General features: G+C 35.9%; 1 protein-coding gene across 3 annotated transcripts; it reads left to right on the top strand.

The window, feature by feature from the left end:
• The first annotated feature begins 678 nt into the window (after window positions 1–678).
• Window positions 679–23,689, top strand: LOC123546433 (uncharacterized). 3 transcript variants are annotated; one of them, XM_045332687.2, is made up of 7 exons: window positions 679–802; window positions 6,315–6,335; window positions 13,846–14,413; window positions 15,958–16,170; window positions 17,273–17,367; window positions 20,663–20,788; window positions 22,517–23,689. In XM_045332687.2, exons 2-7 carry the CDS (start codon window positions 6,327–6,329, stop codon window positions 22,568–22,570), a joined length of 1,065 nt encoding a protein of 354 aa, XP_045188622.2. In that variant the 5' UTR covers window positions 679–802; window positions 6,315–6,326; the 3' UTR covers window positions 22,571–23,689. The 3 variants fall into 3 exon arrangements, with proteins under 3 accessions (XP_045188622.2, XP_045188621.2, XP_045188623.2); XM_045332686.2 differs by having other exon boundaries at window positions 721–864; XM_045332688.2 differs by lacking the exon at window positions 679–802 and adding an exon at window positions 4,162–4,180.
• The last annotated feature ends 1,790 nt before the right edge of the window (window positions 23,690–25,479 follow it).

Below are 25,479 nucleotides of genomic sequence, written 5' to 3' on the forward strand. Positions count from 1 at the left end.
TGATGTAAGACATTCACAACTCTGTCTTATAAAGTACCCTACTTCCACGAAAAGCCCGTGCCTTTGGTGCCCGGTGTTAATGATATTGAGTTTTGAAGACTTTTAAATATCTTAGTAAGCGCTAACAAATAATTTTAAAGACATCGAAAAATCGTTTTGCTAGCTCAATTCAATTTTTAAAAAGTATCAAAAATCACCAAAAAAATCTGGTATTAACGAACAAAATAGTTTACGTTATAAAGCATCAAATCAAATCAATGGAACAAATCTTAAGCAAAAAACGAATTATTTTTTTCCTGTCCATACCTTAAATAAACTAAATTTAAAAAAACTTTGCTAGATTTTTTTATCATAAATCATTAATTATACTTGTAATCATCATAAAAACGTTTACAAGTACGTTTATCAAAAACAAAGTGCAGGTTGTAGAAATTTCATAAACATTTGTAATATTAAAAGTTATTTCAAAATGTCGAGGGGCCGTAAAAAAATGTTGTTGAGTGTGTACAAAATAATATACATATTTATACTTTTGATACAATAAGATTTGTTTTCAAATATACATACCGGTACCTCAGTAAAACGGTTCTTATTTCATTCAGCGTCTGGAAAAATGTGTGAGAGAAAAATCGAAAACTTAGTGAACACTCCTTCTATGAATCATTTTACTAGGTCATAGTTTTCTGAAAAAAAAAATGATTTCGAAACTGAAACTTACTGTTGAGGGGACTTCCCAGCAAACAATTTTGGTTTCAGTGCACGTACATTTTTTCCCATGTGTAGGCGATAAGATATTGCTCAGGTAATTGAAATTCTGATCGTATTTTCCGTTATTCGTTCAAATTCAGAGAGGGACTACATAATGTAAGTACATTAATTACATATTAGATCATCATGTAAATTCAGTTGAAAAGTTTCAAGAATATATCACTCATGTGTCAATGCAAAGTATCACAGATGCTGCATTGTTTTTTTTTTATCATTTTTCCACATGGCAAGAAACAATGAGTAATGAATGCAAGTGGGTTATGTATTTTGTTGTCGTTTTATTAACAAATGTACTGCATTTTACATTTTCTACCTTGGTTTGAACAGAATCCACCCAACAATGAGACAACTAAAGTGCCTTTGATTTTTATTGATCGCGATCAAAATGAATAGGACAAGTATATGCGCGCCTGGGGGAAAATAATTACAAGATGAACCTGTGAATTCTTTACGCTTGTGGGTAAAATAGGTCCTCCATAAGCCGTAAATAATTACGACCTAGCTTCCTACTGAATTATAAAACATACCGTAACGATTAGAAGTGAATTAACTGATATGTTGTACTTGTTGTAGTTCAAAAAAAACCGCCACCCCTTGTTTAGAGCAACATTAAAAAAACAACGTTTATTTTTTCTCATTATTCTCACAAGTAATAGTAAGTAAACTCGCCCAGTTAATCAATCTATACCGCATAACTAACTAAAGTACTAGAGTGCCTACTACTTTAAAAACCAACAAACCGAATTAATTTGGAACATTTTCACGCGTTTCGGCTTTATTATGTTTAACATGGGATTTTTGGCCCCGAAAAGTACAATTAATTTCTCTCCAATATTCCTCAATGAGCTTAGGGGGGAAAGCTGATTGCATTTTTACAAAAGTGAAAGCGGTCCAGCCTACTTTGTACAAATCCGCAGACAGTCATTTGCACAAGAAACCAAGATTTTTCCAGATTTGTTTAAATAAAAAAAAACCCCTTTCTCCTTCATTTACATTAGAGATCATAAAATTGGCTACTTTTCAAAGCTCAGAATTCTATTTACAATCAATCCAACATGAAATGAGGAGCCGTCTATTTCTCTCGGATACACATCCTTTAGTTGGGTAACGAATAAGGGCAGGTAACTGTACCTGTTCCCTATTTTTGAAACCGTCCAAGATGTTGGAATGTTTGTCTCATTGTTGGTTTTTGTTTTTTTATTTTTACTAAAAATGTTATGCTTTTCATTGTCTACCACTTTTTTTCCCACCCTTGCCTGAAAAAAACAGTAAGATTAGTACAGCTGCAGACATTTGTGCTTTGTTGAAATTTTAAAACCAAACCCAAGTGTACCGCCTGCATACACATAAAGCCCATGATAATTGTCACCATGCGCGTTTCCAGAGGGGGGAGGGGCAGGCTACATACGACCCCGCACCTAATCCATATTATTTATCTAAAAGAAAACCTAAGAATTTTACTTTCACACGAAAGCCTTGAATTTTATCATTTTCCTTTTTTCCCCCTTACTCCAATTTTTAAAAACAGGTTTAGTCCATAAAACAGTCCCCCAGAATGGCAAAAATGAAGTGCTAAATTTCAAAATTTCTTGTTTCCGAAGGGTGGGGGGAGCGGGGAGGGGTGCGCAGGGATCGGACCCCCTCCTGAGAAAATTTGCTGTTGTCGAGCAATGGTCACTAAAAATACCAGTCCAGTACTGAACATTATGGTAAACGCTTCTTTCCTTGCACAAATGAACAATTTCGGCAACTTCTGTCCCGGTTTGTATACAAATTTCTGGCCGCGATAAACCATTTGACCTTGCTAATTATTCTCCGTTTTGGTCAAAATGAATTTTTTTTTTTTTTCCTAACCGTTTCAAATAAACAAGAAGCCCATTGGTGGCATTTTTATTGATATAAATTAATCTTCAAAACTATATAAGAGCGAATCACAACACAAATATTATTATTACCTTTAGTCAGTTTTTTTTTTTTATTTTTTTTTTTTTTTGGCAGAAGCACTCGTAGTATAAGTCACTGGCACCAGAACAGGCATTTTCTTTCTGATCTGGCGCCAGTGGTATAAGTCACCAAATATTATAAATATTCAAACGGAAACTGCGGAATGTTACTTGTTGGAAATGAGCCATACCGCATCAGTTATTTTATGACTGATATAATCTCTGTATCTTGTGAAATCGAAAGAAATATTACAGAAAATAAGAGACGTGTTGGAGTGGTCAATCCAGATGCCCGATGATCAAATAGGACTTGTGTTACGCTGAGGGATGTCGGTCACACGAAGACATAATTTTGAATGGATTTCTTAGCAAAGTGTTATGGATTTCAGGACAATTTCTGGATTATTTAGCCTATCGTTGTCGAAAACGAAAATAGATTGGCATTTCTCAGAACTTATATGTCTGCCCAACATATAATGTATATTTTATTATATAATGTTAGTTTGCCAAAAATGATTCTTAAAAAAAGGAATTCCAAATTACCTATATTTCTAAGATGCTGTAAACAGAAATCTGTGACATAGAAAGATGGGTCGTCTTGAAAACCGTGCTGTTTTTTGCAAAGAAATACTTTAAATTCGTCCTGAAATCCGTTTCTTCGTGTGACCGGCATCCCCAAGCAAGAGTATTGTCGGTAAATCGTGCTTGATACCCCAGTCACACTTACGGCGCGGATAGCTACGTCTAGCCACGGATAGAAACGTAGAAATCCGTATCGATCCGTACCTGAGCCGTACGGATTGTACGGATTGAAACGGATTACTACTTTAAAGCGGCATGCCTCCAGATCGTCCGACAACAAAAAAAAATATTTTTTAGATATCTTGAAATAAATGCTATATTTCTTAAGAAGGCTTTAAAACTTAATTACTGGCAAACTTTATTTTACGGAAACACATGAGAATTTGCTGTTTTTACTACTTTTTACGACGAAAATCGAAAAGCGTTTGTCACGCTTTTACTCCAGGTAAACTGTCTCGATTATAAATATCTATATTGTAAAGTCGTTATTCACTATTTCAGCTATAGCGCTATTGGTTACGACGACGGGAAAATGTCTTTATTGCCACGGCGGTCCGGGGTTCGATTCCCGACGCGGTCATCTTTTTTTCTTGATATGGAATTTTTAAAATATTTTAGAAACAAAAACTTATATTCTAATGTTCATAATATGACCAAAACTTCCATTTGAAAGAAAGATTATTTTTTAGCCAAATCTGGAGGTATGATGCTTTAAGGTACGTCTCAGGTACGGATCGATACGGATAACTCCGTTTCTGTCCGGGCCTAGACGTAGCTATCCGCGCCATATGTGTGACTGGGGTATAACGCACAGAATGTTTACTCGAACACGAACAAAACAGTATAACGTAAAATGAATTGGACAGTAATCAGTTTTTAAACAGAAGGTGACTTTTTTTCAAACAGAAAGTAATCCATTTGCAAACAGAAAGTGATCCATTTTCAAACAGGAAGTAGATCTAATCCGAAAACATTTTTTTCTCAAATAGAAAGTAATCCGTTTTCAAACAGAGAGTGACTTCTTTTCAAACAGAAAGTAATTAATTTCGAACTGAAAGTAACCCATTTTCAAAACCGAAAGTAATCTTTAACGAGTACGTAATAATTTACAATCAAATACAATATTTCATTTTATGGTGACGTACAGTTCTCTGAAATAGCCGATACTCTTACAAAAATGGAATAAAGAAGGGTGTATAACTACGGTGTTCCGTTTGGACAATCGTGACTTTTTATTTAAAACTAAACCGCAATGCATGATGGTACGATGACGAAAACGCGATGGCGCGATGGCACGATAATGAAACAACGATGGTACGATGGTGAAAACGCGAAATATCGATGTAATATCGCGTTTTCATCATCGTACCATCACGTTTTCACCATCGCACCATCGTGCAATCGCGTTTTCATCATCGTACCATCGTGCCATCGCGTTTTCATCATCGTACCATCGCGTTTTCACCATCGTGCCATCGCGTTATCACCATCGTACCATCGCGTTTTCACCATCGTGCCATCGCGTTATCACCATCGTACCATCGCGTTTTCACCATCGTGCCATCGTGTTATCACCATCGTACCTTCGCGGTTTCACCATCGTACCATCGCGTTTTCACCATCGTACCATCGTGCCATCGCGTTTTCATCATCGTACCATCGCGGTTTTCACCATCGTGCCACCGCGGTATCACCATCGTACCATCGCGTTTCACCATCGTGCCGTCGCGTTATCCCCATCGTACCATCGCGTTTTCACCATCGTACCATCGCGGTTTCACCATCGTACCATCGCGTTTTCTCCATCGTACCATCGCCTTCCGGTTAGAAAGGCGTAGTTCCGTGCACTTGAATTTTTGTCAACAATAGATGAATGTATCTCAATGTATTTTGTGAGAAGAAATTTACAATTTAGATTCTGCTGTTTTGCAAAATGTTTTTCAAAATGTTCAGTGCTCAACTCATTAAAACTGTGTAAAATCTTCAAGGCCATGTCCTTTGTATTTATGTATGCATGAAAGTAAATAAAAAGCTGGATGTAATAGTTATTCTTGTTAGGATATACAAGGTACATAGTGCAATGTGAAAATGAGATTTATTACTGACACATATACTGTACCACTGCGCATGACCACCGGAAGGCGATGATACGATGGTGATAATGCAATGGTACGATGGAGATAACGCTATGGTACAATGGTGAAAACGCGATGATACGATGGTGATAACGCGATGGCACGATGGTGAAAACGCGATGGTACGATGGTGATAATGCGATGGTACGATGATGAAAACGCGATGGCACGATGATACGATGGTGAAAACGCGATGGTACGATGATGAAAACGCGATATTACATCAACATTTCACCATCGTACCATCGCATCATCGCGATTTCAGCATCGTGCCATCGCGTTTTCACCATCGTACCATCGTTGTTTCATCATCGTGCCATCGCACCATCGCGTTTTCGTCATCGTACCATCGTACATCGCGGTTTAGGATTCAATAAAAAGTCACGATTGTCCAAACGGAACACCGTATATAACCATACCCCAATGCAGTATTTCTTACTAAGTTACTAGTATTTGTTTTTCACTAAAAATATCAAAATCGCCTGTCCACTGCTGAAATAGAGAGAGCTGATTTGAAGTTATGAGAAACTTTCTTACATATTTTTGATAAATTAACAATTTTGTCTAGATAAATTGATTTCCGTTACAAATTATTTCATCGCATTTACATCAGTCTGAAGACTGCTCAGTCCTGACGCAAGCAAAACGTCCGCAATAACTCACGTTAGTTCTTTCACGCAAAATTATTAACGGTGTATCCGCAAAGAAATTGAATAGCAAAAGATAATTTAAAAAACGATTTATGCTTTAAAAAGTTTCCTTAAATGATTGTTACGCGGCTACATTTTATTATGGACACATAAATATTTTGTTTTTTATTTCTTACAAGGGCCATTATGAAATACACGTTCATTATTTGAAACTTACATATATTTCTCCTTTACAGATATCAAGAAGAATGGCACTTGTAAGTATGATTGAATTATTTTACATTATACATAAATTATTTACAGCATCGTTTGATGTTGTATGCTTCATTTAAATATAATGTATCATTTTTCTATAAATTGACATGATTGAACTAAATCATTTAACCGAAGTAAATCATTCTACTGATGTAAATAAATGCATTAGCTGCTGAAGTCCCATGTTTGTTTGTATTTGTCCCTTCGAGTTATTGTTTTATCTAGGTTTTAAGTAGATATTTTGTATTGAAAGAAGAAGGGAAATCTCGAAATTTAACTCTTTTTGGCTTATTTCGGGGGAGACAATCAAAATCCCCTTGATCAAAATCTCCTTCACTGAAAAATGATAGGGTGTTACAAAATCCCCTTCATACTTTTGCAGGGGGTATCATAATCCCCTCTGTGATTTTTACTTATTTCATCAAGTTCAAATACAACTATATACAACTTAAAAGTCTATTGCATAAAGCACGTAAATACAATGCCTTTAGCAAACATAATATAATTTGGAGCACTAATATCTATATATCTATAATGTTAATCACAGAGGGGATTATGATACCCCCTGCAAATGTGTGAAGGGGATTTTGTAACACACAGTCATTTTTCAGTGGAGGGGATTTTGATCAAGGGGATTTTGATATACACTCTTATTTCGGTCTTCGGTTTTGGTGCTGTCCGTAGAAGATTGCTTCTGTCATTTAGAAGCAATTATAGACAATAAATAGTTTTTCGTGTGTGTGTGTGTGTGTGTGTGTGTGTGTGTGTGTGTGTTTTGTTTTGTTTTTCATTTCTGTATTTCTTAAATGAAAGAACCCAACACCCATGAATGCATAAATGATAACTACGAAAATAAAAAAAAATGTAAGAGTACAGAATGATAAAAATAACCTTTTATCGTACCATAGAAACTTAGGAACGAACATGATTAAACGTCTTATTATCTTTCTGATGTAATAGGTATAAAACAAAATATCATGTATAAAATGAACAAATACCTATGATGTCAAGAGAATAATCAGGCTTGAATATACATTATGACAAAGAGAACTCCATTCCCCATAAAATATATGCCATGCGAATACTCTCCCTTCGACTGAAAAGACAACGCCGCCCTGGCTGTACAAGAAACTGAAGAGGTTTCATGCTGGCACACAACATGAGCGTTGTTAACGGGCAACTGGAGAATATAAGTCACAAGATGGGGCCTAGGTAGGCTTTCTGTTACTTTGTGTAATTATGTGATTTAGTAGATACTGTTTACCTGGAAACCAAGCAAAGGATAATCTTCAGGACAAATTTGCAAAGAGCATTTTGGATATCAACTTTACACAAAAATGATCCCTGCCCGGCTGACTTTATCAAATGAACATCATCATCAATATTTTGATATCTGACTAAGCATAACTCTGCTGGAATGCCATTATTCACGGACCTACCTTTAGGAAACGACAAATGGTTAATGACCCGAAAGTCGCCCTTCGACTGTTTAGGTACCAGCCCCTGGTGTGAAACCATACAATCAGGAAATGGTGGTTTTACAAAAGGACCGGCAACTCTACTGGCCTCAAGCTCAATCTGAATTGTGTGCTCCAAAATGCTTGAGTTCTCAATTGCAGATTTGAGATTCTTGCTTATGTAACAACAGCGCACCATTTGAAAAGGAATTTTAAAACCGTATGTGAAACCTGTAAGGAATTACTCTTTTAAGTCAACGTCATACTGTTGAAGCCAGACCTCTAAATTGCTAACATGTATAGAGGTTACTGTTGATAAAAGTGGACTATCATTTAACCGTACCAACCCTGAACAGGTGACTTTTAAATTATGATTTTGATTTTGAGGCAAGGGCGCTCTTAGTGCGTTGTGTACAACCAAATCTTGGATGGGAGCCGGCACAATTTTGACATTTGTGCTGGTAGGAGCACTGCTTTCTGTTACAGGCTCCATTGTTGAAGTCATAACACGCTTTTGTGTGTTTGTTTCGCTGTCCAAGAAAAGGATGCTTAGTTCTAGCTTTAGGCAGTCCCATAGCTAAGGTCTGTGCATATAGTTGGGAGTCAATGGTGCCATATGACATGGCATCCGATTGTAATTCCTTAAGCATTCGAAAGTTCCTATCATGTACAATGACGGTAAAGTGTCCAGACTGTTTTGCCAGGCTATGCAGGGTATCACAATGTTTCATTAAGAGAGGTGCAGCTGCTGGGTGTCTTTCTGAATAAATGGATGAAAAATGTGGAAACTTTAAACCACTGGCCCAGAGTTTGGATTTTGGATATAGGCTTTTCAGTCTTTTTGAAACAGAGGTTTCCACTGCCATAGACCACTATTTGGAACTTGGTTTCACCTTTGTCTATCAGACATTCCACAGACTTATCAGAAACTTTTTTTTTCTTTGACTTTTTCATCGATGCCAAGGAAGAGCCGTCTCACATTGCTATTGCGGTTGTGCCACCATTCCTACCCGGCATGGATGTATCAGTACTTAAAATATTGGGTTGCAAAGTATATGATTTATAAGCATTAACACTATGTGATTCTGTCACTGTATCACTAACACTACCAGTTACAGTTTTGATATTTCCTATATCATTGGGCTGTACAATGTCAGTATTTGCAGTCTGACCAGACTGCGGTGTCACAGTGGATCTACCAGGACTATTTTCTGCAGGACCGGTTTCATGGGGTATAACTTTCATCTCCTTCAGGATTTCTAGAACGCCCTGTGTGACCGCTGGCACTACCTTTGCAACTATTTGGTCCAGCTGGTTTTGCGTAAGATGTTCTCATCGTTTGTTTTCTGTGAACTGGTAGAGGTCTTATTGACATTGGAAAAAGTTTCTCCCAAATTTGTCTTTGATTGTTTTCTAGAAGAGCTGTATAATTTTCCCTTCTCAGTTTTTTGCCGTTTCCGTGGTGGCATTACTGAAATAAAGGATGATTGAGCATAACAGTGTGAAAACAGAAATCAAATAAAAAGTGAAACGATAGATCTAACTTTTATACCCCAGACAGAGGTCTGAGAAAAACATGTAAAAGACAACAGGTTTGGAGGATGTAGTTCAGACAATCGATCTGGGGCATTGCACCTAATAGACAATATGTCTTAAGTTTGTACACCAGAAAATAGATCTAGAAATACAGAACAGACAATAGGTCTGAGAATGCATGACCATAATTTGAAGGTTTTATACCAGACAATACGTCTGGAAAATGTTACCAACAGCGAATAGGTCTGAAAATGTATGATAATTAGCAAGTTGATCCCAGTCAAAAGGACTGAAAAATTAATGTAAAAAGACAGACAAAAGGTCGGAAACTGATACACAGACAATAGGTCTGAAACTGACACACAGACAATAGGTCTGAAACTGATCCACAGAAATAGGTCTGAAACTGATACACAGACAATAAGTCTGAAACTGATCCACAGAAATAGGTCTGAAACTGATACACAGACAATAGGTCTGAAACTGATACACAGACAATAGGTCTGAAGATGATACACAGACAATAAATCTGAAAATTATACACAGAGGATAGGTCTGAAAATGATCCACAGACAATAGGTCTGTAATCCAAACATCAGATTCTATGACCTTTTGCAAAGATGACTGAAAAAAAAGTTTAAAGCTGTCAGGAGAAATTTTGAGTTTGAATTTCCCTGGGAGGTGTGGCCAACAGACAATACTCACTTAGCCACGTGAATGGGATTATAAATATAGCAATGCGCTAACAAGACCACTACGTTATTGAACAGTACTTAGCTATGTAGAATACAGTATTTATGCATTCTTATTCAATTAAAATATAATATGCAGGTTTAACTTAGCACTATCTAACAGTTATAATAAAGCAATACATGTAGTAACATTTATGAAAATAATTAATGATAAAACAAGACAAAGTAATAACCTCTGTCTCTGTCGTTTACGGCGTTCCGTTAGGACAGCGCCTGCTCCCTGTGAACGCGAAGCGAGAAGGTTCGACGGTACGATGGCGAAGCCCGACAGTACGATGGTGACAGCACGACAGTGCGATGGCGAAACACGACAGTACATGGTCGCGCTTTGCCATCACACTGTCGCGCTTCACCATCATAGTGTTACCACATCGTACTGTTGCGTTTCGCCATCGTACTGTCGTCAAAAAATATGGCCGCTGAAGTGTGAAGTACCGTCGCGCTTCACCACTGTATTGTCGCGCTTCGCCATCGCACTGTGGTGCTTCACCATCGTAGTGTCACCATCGTACTGTCTCGCTTCGCCATCGTGCTGTCACGCTTCACCATCGTAGTGTCACGCTTCGCCATCACACAGCCGCGCTTCACCACCATAATGTTACAATCCTATCTCGTGCTTTGCCATCGCACTGTTGCATTTCGCCACCATACTGTTGCGCTTCACCATCGTACTGCCGTGCTTCGCCATTGCACTTTCGTGCTTCACCATCGTAGTGTCACCATTATATTGTCGTGCTTTGCCATCGTACTGTCGCGCTTCGCAAACGTACTGTCGCGCTTCACCAACTTTTCTCTGTTTACTTAAGTGCCGACTTTAATGTATAGAATTGTACTGTCAGACGGAGGGAAGTTCTTTTGATTTACTTACTAATAATCTTGTTTAACATAAATCTACATTTTTTTATCCAATACGTTTCTTCAATTAAAACTTTAGGATCAGTGGTAAAAAGACAGGGTCGTTCGGGTAAGCGGAAACAAACAACTGAATTCTAGGCCTAATTAGCACTTTTGCATAACATTTAACCAAAAGCTTTATAAGCAAAATTTATAAAACTGTATTTTTATTATTTTTAGCTGACAATATATACTTTTAACGTTTCATGGCTTGAAATATATGAGCTGATTAAACAACATTTTCTCACAAAACAATTAATTACATGTAAATACATTATCATTTATTTTTCCAGTGGGAGGTTAATTTTGAATAGAATGTAATTTTGCTCATAAATAACACTCGGTTGGGTGATATTCATTTTTATTATCCCTCAAGTAAACAATGTAAAATGGCCATAGACCAACGGATATATTTCAACCAATATTATGGTATGATATTTTTTAATATCATCATGCCAAATGATAATCATTAGAGTAACACTCTGCCGGAGAATTTTCATTTGAATAACATCAGGTCTGATGATATTCATTTCAATAATACCCGTGCCGAAAAGCGTTCCAATTATTTGATAATTGGACAGAGTCGACAATACTATACAATACAGAGTTTAATTAAAGTCGGCCCTTAAGTAAACAGAGAAAAGATATTGAAACACTTCAGTACGATGGCAAATCGCGACAGTACGATGGTGACACTACTATGGTGAAGCGACACAGTGCGATGGCGAAGCGCGACAGTACGATAGCGAAGAGCGACAGTACGATGGTGAAGCGCGACAGTACGGTGGTGAAGCGCGAAAGTACGATGGTGAAGCGCGACAGTGCAATGGCGGAGCGCAACACTACGATGGCGAAGCGCGACAGTACAACGGAATGTCACTATCGTACTGTCGCGCTTCGCCATCGCACTGTCATGTTGTCACCATCGTACTTTCGCGCTTCGCCATCGTACTGTCGCCCTTCGCCATTGTACCGTCGTTCCTTCGCGCTTCGCGTTCACAGGGAGCAAGCGCTGACCCTAACGGAACCTAGTTTAAACAAATATCAAAGCTTTAAATAATAACAGCAGCATTCTTTATCTGACTTTACATTGGTTGCAATTAATGGTCTTGTGGTCCATTTTGACATACAGTTTAAAAGCTAAAAATGTGTTCCTTAAATAGGTCAGTGTCAAAGACATTGAATTTCACGTTTCATTTGTAACATTAGTTATGCCTCCGATCACCTCATAGAAGCGTGGGTAAATTGCTTTGTACATGTCCGTCATGTTTGTCGATAGGACGAACGGTTTCTGTCCAATAACTTGATAACCACTTTTAGATTACTTAGAACATTCAAACGTTGTCGCATGATTGGGCTTATGAAGTAGATAAACCCTATTGTTTTGGGGTCAATAGGTCAAACGTAAAGGTCACAGGGAATCTGAGAACCACTTGATTAAGGAAATTGAAACTTGGTAGCATGATTGGGCTTATGAATTAGATTGCCCCTACTGTTTTTAATGTCAGTAAGTAAAAGATCAAGGTCACTGGAGCCTGAACCTTGAAAACAGTTTTTGCCTACTTACTTGAGAACCATTTCACCCAGAACCTGCAACATGGTAGCATGTAGCATGATTTTGCCCAATATCATTTAAACTTGGTGGCATGATCAGATTTATAAAGTAGATGATCTGTATTGTTTTGGGGAGTCAATAGCTCAGAGGTGAAGGTCGCATGGACCTGAACCTTTAAAACAGTTTCCACTTAATAACTTGAGAACCACCTGACCCAGAATCTTCAAACTTAATGGCATGATTGGGCGTATGAAGTGGTTAACCACTTAGGCTATTGTTTTTGTGGTTAGTAGGTCAACGTTCAAGGTCATAGTGATAAGGGACTGAAAAGTGGACAGTCCATCTTTTGGGACATACGCGTTTTACAAATGTTCACGGTTTTCGCTCAAATACTTCAAAACCACTTGATCCAAAACCTTCAAACAAATCAGTGTAATAAGGTTTATATGAGTTATATGACTTCTACTGATTTTGGGGTCAGTAATTCAAAGGTCAAGGTTTCAGGGACTTGAACCGCGAAAACGGTTGCCACCAAATAATTTTAGAACCACTTGACCCAGAATATTCAAACTTGATACTAGTAGCTTGATTAGATTTATGAAGGAGATGATCCCTATTCTTTTGGAGGTCAATAGATCAAACGGCAAGGTCACAGTGATCTAAACCTTGAAAACGGTTTCCGCCAAATAACTGGAAAACTACATGACCGAGAACATTCAATTTTCACGGTATGATTGTGTTTATAAAGTAGTGAACCCCTGTTGTTTTGGGTTCAGTAGGTCAGAAATCAATGTCACAGGGGTCTGAACCTTTAAAACGGCTTCCACCCAGTAACTTGAGTACCAAATGACCCAGAACCTTCACACTGGATAGCACTGTTGGGATTATGAAGTAGATTATCCCTATTGTTTTGGGGTCAGTAGGTCAAAGGTAAAGGTCACTCTGTCGTTATTACTGACTTATTAAGTGCTTATGTTGGTGTATATTAACTTTACATTTTACAAATTCGGCAATTTCGGCATTCGCCCATGATTTTGCAGGCACCGCTGAGTGGCCTGTTGGTAGACAATACAGTACATACAAATATTGATGGATGGTCTAATTACAGAAAATAATCATCGTATTTGTCTTCAAAGGAGTCAGATGGTTAAGCAATTTTATGTAGGGAAAAATTCAATATGAATAGGATAAGGCACTCAACTGATGTAGATGTTCACCGCTGGCACGTTGTTCTAAATGAATTCAGTCCTCACTGACTGTTGGATTTTACGATTTTACGGTTAAACTGTATTATTAACCTCACATTTTACCGTTTCAGCAAATTCGAAATTTGCCCGTCACATTGCAAAATCTTATAACTGGATTAAGGGAAGACAACGTAATGTGTGCAATTATTGATGGTCTCATTACGGAAAGCCAAGAAGTAGTGGCATCGTACGTCTCCGCAATGGAGACAGAGGGGGGAAATATTCTTAGTGAAAAATCAAACTTGATTAGGATAAGGCACCCGAGTGCTGTAGACGTTAATCGATTACAATGTGCTTTAAATGAATTCAAAATAGCAGTGTCCGGAGCTTTAAAACAAATGAAAGTTCTAGAACATAAAGTACATGCTGGAATAGGTAAATGTCAGCAAAAACAGAGAGATAACGAACGTGATATAAGTGCAAAGGAAATAAAGATAGAAGAACTTAATACTGAAATAACAAATTTGAAACAGAAAATAAAAGATTGCGAAAGGCAGGCAACAAACAATGAAAACGAAGCTAGAGAACTGAGCAACAAAGCCAGCAAAATGGAGAAAGAAAAGGAGGATGCTGAGGTGGCTAGTACTATTGGTGGTTCAGTGGGTGTTACTGCGTCAATCCTGTTAGCACCGTTTTCAGGTAAGTAGTACGGTTGCTTACCATCATAGCAGAAACAGTTGTAAGTAGCACAACTTTGTTTGTCACAAGTAGTTCAAATATAAATAGTGATAAACTTTCTTCCTTTCCTCGTGCCTTCCCAATAGCAACGTGTTTTCTGTTACTCTACCGCGTTTCAGTATGTATGTGTAGCATTCTATCGAAATCGGCATATTCCTATCGCATGCTAGATAAAATTGGCGGCGTAAGAATTTTGTGTCTCGAAAAGTGACATTGAAAGAAGCGAAAAGGAGTAAATTCAGCTGGTTGTATTTAACGAACTGTAGTTTTCTTATATAAAAGTTAACACCCCTTTTTCGTTTTGTTTTTCCATAGTAGCGATACAGTTCTTTCTGAGAAAATAAGTCTCTCAAAATCTGATATGCTAAAAAAATATCTAAAAACCGCTATATATAAGTGGATTTTATATGAAATAAAGAACAGCCAGATTTAGTAGTGTTCAGCCTCCAAAATGGAAATTTGAAAATCATAGATGTAAACAAGTTAAAGCCCTGCTCCGCGGCTATTCAAATTTTTTTTGTGTGTATGCAACCCATGATTACAATAGGTAACAGGTTACAAAGGTATTTCATATAGAATTTTATGTAAAATAGACTCTATTTTGACAGGCGTCACTGCTCATAGTCAGGATTTTCATGCTTTTTCAGTGACAATTCAAGGTTAAAAGATAGGACGGGAGCAGGGCTTTAAATGCATGCACGTTTTTATCGCATAGACTTTTGTAACATCTATACAGGATTATCCGAGCTCTGTTGCCTTAAACATTGGTATCGTACAAAAGTAATCACAAAATATTATGGTGATATAATTGAAAGTAATTGTGTAATGTCGGCAAAATTTATTAATCACTGGAACAGAGAATATGTTTAGTAAAAAAGGTTAAGTCTTCTATATTTTCTATATTATATTTAACTTCCACCTTGTGGTTTTATTCTTTGTACTTATCTTACTTATTTGAAAAGAAAATAAAGTTAATTACCGTTGTATCAATTTTGTTTTGAAGACGCGGCTGGTAGGTTTGTATGTGTTTTTCTTTTGTGGGGGGTATTTTTTTTTTAATTTTTTTTTTGGTAAATGTCATTGTTTTCAGATGAAATGCTTTATTTTAGATCATATCTAGAGGTTTATATCAAGTACATATTTTAAAAAACTAAATAAATAGTTTTTGTCACATTTTGAGGTCTAAAACCTCATGATTTATGTTTCTCTTTTTTGCGAGGGGCGGGGAGGTGGGGGGGATGGAATTTTATCCCAAAAAATAACTTGAAGTCATAATTATTTTACATATTTTTAAAAAAACAAAAAAAAATGTTTATAACGAACTTTAAACTATTAGTTTTTGTATGTAAGTTGGTCATTTTTCAAAAGGAATTTAATCATTTTAGCTTATTGTTTTAATCTCTTAATGTTCCTAATTCTTGAGAAATCAACTTTAATACTGAGATAAGGTCTGATAGCAACATATAAAAGATAAATACTATGTTTTAAAACTAATTTTACGTCAGGTGGGGCGAGTCTTCTTATGGCAGGTGCAGCTGCTTCTTGGGTTGGTGGAACCTTGCTGATTGCTGACGAATATCGATCAAAGGCCAGGACACTCGAGCGATGTGCAAGTGACGAACGTTCAAATGCAAGAAAAGCACGACAAAGAAAAGATAAATTGGTGAATGAAAAGTCTTCGATCCGTGACCAAATATCCGATTTAAGGAAGAAGAAACGTAAGTAATGTAAATCATGTTGCCAGTTATTCAATGGTCGAAACGGATGATACTTTGTCCAAATCCTTTATCTTACTTGCACAATTTACAATCCATTTTTCAAAATACGAAGCGGACATAATCATCGTACAAGTAGAGGTATATCCTGTAAGTATATTTATAGGGTTTTAACCATTTTATTTGGTAGTGTGAGGACATGTAATTGAAATTAGTGTTGTACGAATTATAAACGCCGGGTGAAAAATTAGCGACCGCGTAAAAGCAAATATTTTGTCATGTTAACCATACTGCTGCAAACCACAATTGCACATTCGTTTTTGTCATTTTAAAGAACGATATAACTTCACAGCGAAAAGCAGTTGCAAATCTTTTTTTTTTTTTTTCATTGATTTTAGTACCTTACATTTAAAAACAGTTACACAAGAAAAAGTAAAAAAAAAATCTTACTAAGTCATTGATTTGGTAATAATGTACTAATTCTGAAGTCCAGATTCAGATATAGCATTATGCTAACGACGTATCTATTATATAATCATTAGTTAATGAAAACAATTTAATCGTTCCGTCACGAATAACATCATATGTTACACACTTATTTAATGGCTTACCGGTCAGTAGTCAATTTGAAAACAAACGGTTTACCTATTGTCCTGTAAATCATTCAGTAAGTGTTTTATTACATGACATCAAAAACAAACCATGAGCTTTTTCTCTTCAAGCTTTTACATTTGAAGTGCAGGATTTAGTGTTATACACTGGTCATATAGCACAATCTATAAACTGGCTATTATACGAGTCGTGTAATAAATGTGTGCGTGTGCGTGTGTGTGCGTGTGCGTTCTTGGGGATTTCTGTCGCTTGTCCGTCTAGTCAGATCACTCTGTATCGGTAAAAGTGGAGGATGAATGTGGCGCCCTGAGCGGCCTTTGAACCAAAGCTGTCTACTTGCAAAATCCGATTTATCATGAAAAGAGCGCTATATAAATCTGGTATAATATATTATTTATATGACCCAATTAATCGGACATTATTGAACAAGTTTTCTTACCATTTACGTAGTATACTGTTTTGATTCACGAACTATTACGTCATTTCTATGTAGGTAAACTGGAAAATACTTGCAGAATTCTTGAGCAAGTCAATGAATGTCTTTTGACATACATAGAACTGATGAACAGCGTCGAAACACATGTACAGGTAAGTAATGTAGGGCTAACAACACATGCAAACATTTCAGGCATGCAGTGAACTTTCATATTAGTGTTTTTAAGGTAACTGCAACCGTACGGTGGTGTGTTTAGGATATACACTTGATTTCGTTAAAACTGAAATATCTCAAAAGCTGAATATGAGATGTCGTACACTCAAAATAAGGTGTGGACTGAAATAAGATTGACTGCTTGAGATAAGATGCCGCGCGCTCGAGATAAGATGTCGAGTGAAAGAGATAAGATGTCGTGGAATTGAAATATGATTTCCTGCACTCGAGATCATATGTAGAGCGCTAGAGATAATTTCATCTTTGATTTAAAAAGTTATGATGGTCCTAGATCGATCGCTGAGTTTCACAGTTTAAAGTATATATAAAGCACGTCTTGCCTACTAACGGCCATGTTTTGTACAAAACTGTGAGTAGTCCTCGAAGATTTGTTCACATGTTTATTCAATACATTTGAAGAAAGTAACTGATGTTCAGTTAACAATTTCGGTTAATAATTCTGAAATCGAACAAGCTGTTTAGACAAGACGTTCAAAGTATCCACCACATTCATAAAGATATGCATGGTCATGTCGACTTAGATAACTTTGGTTTCAAGTTTTAGAAAATCCAAGGCATAAACATTATACAATGTTCATCACCACAAACTTAAATGGCTGTAACTATTAGTATATAAGAAAAGTACATGAAAGTACTATAAAAGTTGTGTCTTAAAGACATAAATCAACCGATTGATTCATTTAAAAATCAAATCAAAGTAAATCTTTAAAATCCAGATATTAGCATTTGAAAGCATTCACCTATAGTAGATTTCCAGACATTTTCAAATTTCATAATATCTTTATGAATAATATGCTATATAGTTATGACTTATGTTGCCCTATTACTTAGAAGATGCTGTATTGGCATGCAGTATGTTTTGTTACAAATTCTTGTTTATCTAGAAAAAACTGCAAATTGTTTTTTCTTATATGAAAATAATATGGGTCGTCGGCAAACAATAACAGAAATATTTCATCTCTTTCAGAAAAAAAATTCCAACGTTGTCGTCGTACAAATAAACATACGTATCGTTTATAAGAAGTAAATAACAGAGGAGACACTGGTTGTCCCTTTAATACCAGTATTACTTTCAAAATACTCAGCTAAACAATATTTCACTCTTACACATGATTTATCATTTTCATGCATACCATTTAGCATTTTAACAATAGCTCCATATTTTATCAGTTTTAACCATGTGTCTTTTCTGTACACAACATCAAAAGTTTCACGAAAATCTGTGAAATCACAGTATTAAATATATTTTGATAGAAAGTCATCAAAGAAACATTCTTCCAGATCACTTTGTTTGAAAACAGCTTGTTCGATTTTAGAATAATTACAACCAATAATTGTTCTTTGTATGTTGTTTTTGACATTCTGATATGTTAAAAAGCATGATCATCAGGGCCGTGTCTTACTTTGTCTATACGTATTGTCAGGAAAATGGAACATAAATAATTTTTCATGGAACCTTTTTACTGTTCACCCTATTGATAAGTGGAAAGGCATGGCCGCCAGTGTATTTATATGTCTGAGCTATAAAACTCGGATGATTGATCTAAAATAATCATGACCCTCATGTGTTAAAGAAAAGAATAATCTAGAACGCACGACATCTTATCTCAAGCGATTGACATCTTATTTCGGGAGTGCGACATCGTATCTAGAGCGCACAACATCTTATCTCGAGCTCACGCACACGGTACCTTACATCTCGAAGCACGGCATTATATCTTAAACGTATGATGTATTATGTTGAAGGATCGAGATCATTTAATCTATAAATCATTGTAATGATTTTTCCATTTACTTTTATTTTATACCATTGCCCCTAATTAAAAAAGAAAAAGAAACTATTATTTCTATGGTTTTCCTTCAGTTATCAAGATTTTGAGCAACCGAATTTATATGCTTTCTGAAAAGCTTACTTGACAGTTATTGTTCAGAGGAATATATTGAATATTGATTAATTTGTTTACCCATAAGATATTACCTGTGTAGATATTGTGTTGCTTTCAATGCTGATATTAATTTAGGTTATTCATTTAATATATACTTTGGTAAATACTCATATGTACATTGGCATAAGTACCCAAAGTATACCATATTTGCATGTTAATCATTAGCTCCTTAATTTTAGACCTCATGGCTTTTAAATCATGATGAATATCTAGAAAGTTCCTCTTGAGATATTATTTAAACATGATTTAGTTCTCATTGTTATTTCATTCGTCATATAATTAGCAAATAATCAAGGCTTTCGAGTTGTTTATCGTCTGATTTACCACGGTTCAGAGTTTAGATGCGTATGAATTGAACCACGAGGGCGTTAGCCCGAGTGGTTAAATACCGAAGCATCTGAACGATGAACCGTGGTAAATTAGACGATAAATAACAAGAAAGCCTTGATTGTTTTCATTCTGACATGCTCATTGATATATTTTAATAGATATTATACTGGACTTCCTTTACGCGAGGAGTAATGTATCGAACGTCATGCGGCAATATGACGTAAATTATGACGTCATAATGCTCTCTTACCGGTCCGCGCGTCAACCGTTGTTTATCGCAGAATATATCGAGCTTGATTTTCTTCTTTGTTTAACTGGAAATCAAATCGAGCCATGTTAGAATGCCAAGTATTTTTCGTTGTAAATAGTTGATAACTTCAAAAATGTTCTAAAGAGTAAAGTGTTTGTTCTGTTGGTTTAACGTCGCACCGATGCAATTCAGGTCATATGGCGACTTTCCATCTTTGATGGTGGAGGAAGAACCAAGGTGCCCCTCCGTGCATATTTTCATCACGGGCGGGCACCTGGGTAGAACCACCAGCCTTCCGTAAGCCAGCTGGATGGCTTCCTCACAAGAAGAATTCAACGCCCCAAATGAGTCTTGAATCCACATCGGTGAGGGGCAAGCGGTTTGAAGTCAGTGACTTTAACCACTCGGCCACGGAGGCCCCCGAGAGTAAATTGAGTTAAATTTGTTTTGTTTTAAAATATTAAAATGTGAATAATATGAAGTTACGTATTTCTTAATCGATAATATCAAATTTATACCCGTAGCTTACATATCCATACACGAAGTTCAGATAAAACAAAGTTCATTCAACCTTCAGTTAAGAATTTATGAATATAATAAATGTAATTATAGCATCTACTCCCAAAGGCAGCATACATGTGGTGATTCCGAATATATTTGTTATCTTAAGCCGTTTTTCATTTACAGGATCTCGATGCGTCAGTTCATGGTGCCACCGTGCATGGTGAAACATTTGATATAATAAAGAATGCCCTTAATGAATGTCCAGATTGCTTAGAGGAAGAAGCAATGACTTGTATGATGGAGTTAAGGGTAATGTATTCATTCCACTGTTCTCGACCTATAAGATGCTAGATAAAATAGGTTAACTGTTGCATCTTCCTTATTGTAATATATTCGGTTAAATTCGTCGGTATACTTGTAATGAATTAGAAGACATGATAAATGGTTAGTTCTTTTAGAATATTAAGAACTTTACATAAATTTACACTTTACAAGTTGTTTATTTTCAATCTCAAAATAAACAAACTTTTAACTGACCTGATTTGTGAAAAAAATATTTAGATTAAAGGAAAGAAAAATAGTAAAAAAATATCGATAGACATAGTGCTACAGAAATGTCATGTTATTGGCATTATTTTGTTAAAATCCAAACTTCAGGTTTTTTTCAATGATCTCCATTTTGTATTGTCTAAAGCAAACTTCCTTGTAATTTCTGCATGCGTGGTACCAAGTGCTTGATATTTGCATTCTTTAAAAGTTTGTTTTTATGTAACGTGACATTTCAGCTCATCTGAGCACGATGTGCTCGGGGTGAGATATTGTGATAGCTCGCCGTTCGTCAATCTATCGTCCGTCCGTTCGTCCATACTTTTCTTCAGATGACATCTCCTCTGGGGCTACTGGTCAAAATTGCACCAAACTTGGTAAGTAGCATCCTGACATGGTCCTCTATCAAGATAGTACAAATATATCAGCATGATCACTTTTAGGGGCTGCTAGAGATAAACAAAAACCTCTATAAATGACTTCTTCTTAATGAGTCGCTTGCTGGATCTTCATCAAACTTGGCCTGTATCATTATTATAAGGTTTTCTCTGAAGTTTGTTCTAATGGGTGTTTGGCTTCTTTTAAAGAAAAGAATTTAAACGACTTCTTCTAATGAGCCGCTTGGTAGATCTTTATAAAATTGGTCTGTGGCGTCATTATAGGGTCTTCTTCCTATTTTGTTCATAGCTTTGCCCCTTTTAAGGGCATCTAGAGCTACAAATAGACATACCTTTGAACTTGTTCTCTTCAGCTGCTCGATAGATATCCATGCAACTTGGTCTACATCATCATTGTAAGGTTTTCTCCGACATATGTTTAAACTGGGTCACTTGGTCTATTTATGGGCCAGTAGAACTAAAAATGGAAATATTTTTAAAAGACAGCTTTTCATGAATGGCTTCATGGATATGCGTAGCATCAGTGTAAGGTCCTCTCTAAACGCTGTTCGAATGATGTGGTGGGGGTGTACCTTTGACCTAAAGGAGAGAAACCTTGAACTGTCTGTCATCTGTCGCACTAGTTTATGTAATCAGCTTCTACTGCATACCTCAAGAACTTTCGGCCGGTCCTCTTCCAAAGTTGCACACTGTCTAACATGTTTAAGCTTTAAAACTCCGGAGAGTGATCTAGGACAGTCATTGCCCTCTTGTTGTTATTTAGATTACTTCCTGTGATTATACATTACTTTATAAAATCAAGCAAGTGTCCAAAATTCATATTGAAGTGTATTGAGTGAAAAAAAAACTCAAATATTATCACCAAAGATATGGTGTTCAACTCGTTTTGTGAGATATAGCAGCTAACCCGAATCAAAGTTATATTTGCATACATTGCAGGTAAGTTTAAATGACTTTTAAGTTTGGTTATCACCTTGTCCAAAGGACTAATACCCATATAATTTTTGAATAATCAAAACCAAAGTTATAGACAATGTTAACAATGTTCATACCAATTTTGAATAGTTTGCAGTAACTGCTATTCTATTTTCAGGAGAAGTGGCAAATTGTCGAAAACGAAATACTCAAAACATTCAGGAGAGTTTAACTTGAATGCTGATGTAAGAGCTGGAAATATAGTTATAGTTCGACTGTGTACAAAGAAAAGTTGACGGAAACACGTGTATACACCATGCTTTATAAATATTGTTTGAGAGTGGAAGTTGATATTCTCAATCTGTAGAACGCATTTTTTTTTGTTCGCATTCACTTTCGAAGTATTCATCTTGTAACATAATACCTTTCCGAGTATCGTTGCCTAAATTCAATATAATATTTCAAAATAATTGATAGAAAAGAAATCGCATAATGAAATATCATTTTTAAAATGATGTTATTCACTTTTTTGAATATACAGTAAAATTATAAATAGGAAGTTATTATTATCAATCTGTTGAACGCATTTTCTTTGTTCGCATTCATTTTCGAAAGATTTACCTCGTAACATAATACCTTTCCGAGTATTGTTGCCAAAATTAAATATAATATTTCAAAATAATTGATAGAAAAGAAATACCATGATAAAATATTATCATTTTTAAAATGATGTTATTTACCTTTTTGAATATACAGTAAAATGATAGATGTTGTTGTTAAGATCTTTTTAGAGAACGTTTAAAGGTTCAAATATAGCTACTTTAAACACGTTCAAACGCCAGGGTTTATTACGATGTTCCATAAGGGCTTCTGTATGCCGTATTTATCTACAGGGAAAAGGTGCGAAACAACGATGACTATATCCTAGCTTATCAAACACTGACAGGATGGGCAGGTTTGTTTTACAAATATCTCACTGCAGTCTTCGAAATCATGGAAAAACAAGTGTGTATTTTCGTAAAATGAGTTTTGTTTAAGGGCTCAAATTGACTTTGTTTACAGAAAAAGACTTATACTTTATTGACCTATACTTTATTGACTTGTATATAATACATCTTCATACATTCATACAAATACAAAACAAAAAATACAATGTAATCACGTAATTATATAGGTACAATGACATGCTGTTATATTTACAACAGACAGGTTCCCGAGGATGGTTGTGTTCAAGTTATATGTGAAATTGACATTCTTACAGACACTGCGTGCTTTATTTATCTACATATATTGATAATATCCTCTCTATTAAATGATTGGAAAAATTGTACAAATTAAAGCATATTTGGCGGGCGTGTGTGTGTTTGGTTGTGGGGGGGGGGGGGGCGGGGGGGGGGGGGGGGCCGACTTGAAATCACTTGCCCCTCGTCGATGTTGGCTTGAATATAAAATACATTATTGTTTTCTTGACTCTTACGTTCGACAACTGTTTTGTATTTATTTGTTGAAGGTTTGAATGTTTGGTTCAATTAGTAGGAAGTATACTTGAATCTATCGTATAAGATCGTGCGCAATATTGAAAAAGGTATTTTTCTAAACCTTTCACTATGCATATTCAATATTTGTACAGCTGCTTTATCTGTTTTTAACATAAAATTAAAAACGCTACAGGGCTTTAAAGTGTTTTCCTTTAGAAAATTGTGTATCATTTTATAATTTTATAGAATTATGTTGGACATTCGCATTTTGTGTGTTCACAAAAAGAATTCAAATTACCACGTAGTACATTTTGATCTGCTGTTCGATTCAAAACATCCAATAATTGTATAATATATGCTGTAGTGATTCCTATTTTTGTGGTGTCTCTGAAAATGAAAAACATGAACAAACAGTGATGACTTTAAAGCAATTTTCTTTTTATATACTGAATTCTCTACGTGTTTCAAGGGCTATTATTAACAATACTGAAATTACACTTTCAGCAACGAATCAAGTCTGGCTTAGCTCAATTGAGAGTGCACAGAATTTTGATCGTGTTACGTACTCTGCGTTATTTTGATAGAAGACATGTCTGATATATGATTCTTTCTCCAGTTCTGAGAGATATGGTTCATATGGAGAAGTTGCCACACTGCTAAGTTTAACAGCTCCCCGATACATAGCCTCATGTTGTCGAAAAACGACAAACAACAATGTGACAATGTACTATCAATGTCACACAGCATCTAATACAGTTGTGTAAAGCATGGCCGTGGACTACTTCTTATTCAGTTAATTTAAAAGCTGTTTTTGTTGTGTAACCATAACAAATATGATTGGATTTCAATACAATCGCGTAGAATTGCCGTGAATAAAATTTCATCCTGGTGCGTGCACAAGTAATGTTTTTTTGAGGCACATCTGTGCGAAAGTCATTTTTCTGTCTAAAATTTGAATTAATCGAACTTCCTTTAAAAGAAATCAAATTGCTAAAATATCAACAATTACTTGTGTATGTCAATACAGCGAAAGGTTGGGTGTCAGGGGTTCAATGGCCGAATGGTTCAGAGCACTGGATTTAAATCACTTGTCCCTCTCCGATGTGGATCCAAACCTTGCTCGATGTGTAGAAGTCTTTATATGAGAGAGGTGGTGGTTCCCTCGTGTGCTCGCCTGTACCTAAGACAATGCCTGGAGAGTCACCTTGGGCCATGAAAAGCTTTGGTCCCCATATGACCATGGTTTAAAATACTACAAATTGTAAAAAATGAATATGTAGGTTACAAAGTGTGAATAAGTATTGCTGCAATAAAACTGGAAGTGTATTGTATCCTTTCCAAAAATATTATCTTGTATGATCAAACTGACAATTTCTTTAATTATCTTTTAATGCCAGTTATTCAATCTGTCAAAACTGTTTTCTCCAGATAGCTTTGATGACGTAATAACATTGCTCAGAGGTTGATAGACAGATAACATCCTGAATAACCATTTACTTTAAAATATTCACTAAGTTAAATTATATTATATTATTTTAAGAAAAGTATTAAAAGTCATTACTTGGACAGATTCCACCTGACAATTTTATGTTAACCTAAAATATTGGTATCTGAAATCGCAAAACTATGTGGCAAGTTGTACAATAATGATCAGACCACCATT

This window comes from Mercenaria mercenaria, chromosome 9 (genome assembly GCF_021730395.1).
Source record: "Mercenaria mercenaria strain notata chromosome 9, MADL_Memer_1, whole genome shotgun sequence".
Lineage (NCBI taxonomy): Eukaryota > Metazoa > Mollusca > Bivalvia > Venerida > Veneridae > Mercenaria > Mercenaria mercenaria.

Bases quoted from the DNA above. Each gene is read 5' to 3' on its own strand.
- LOC123546433 (XM_045332687.2), top strand. The intron at 17,368-20,662 runs GTAAGTAATGTA...TTTCATTTACAG, and splicing joins GCGTCGAAACACATGTACAG to GATCTCGATGCGTCAGTTCA. The intron at 20,789-22,516 runs GTAATGTATTCA...TTCTATTTTCAG, and splicing joins CTTGTATGATGGAGTTAAGG to GAGAAGTGGCAAATTGTCGA.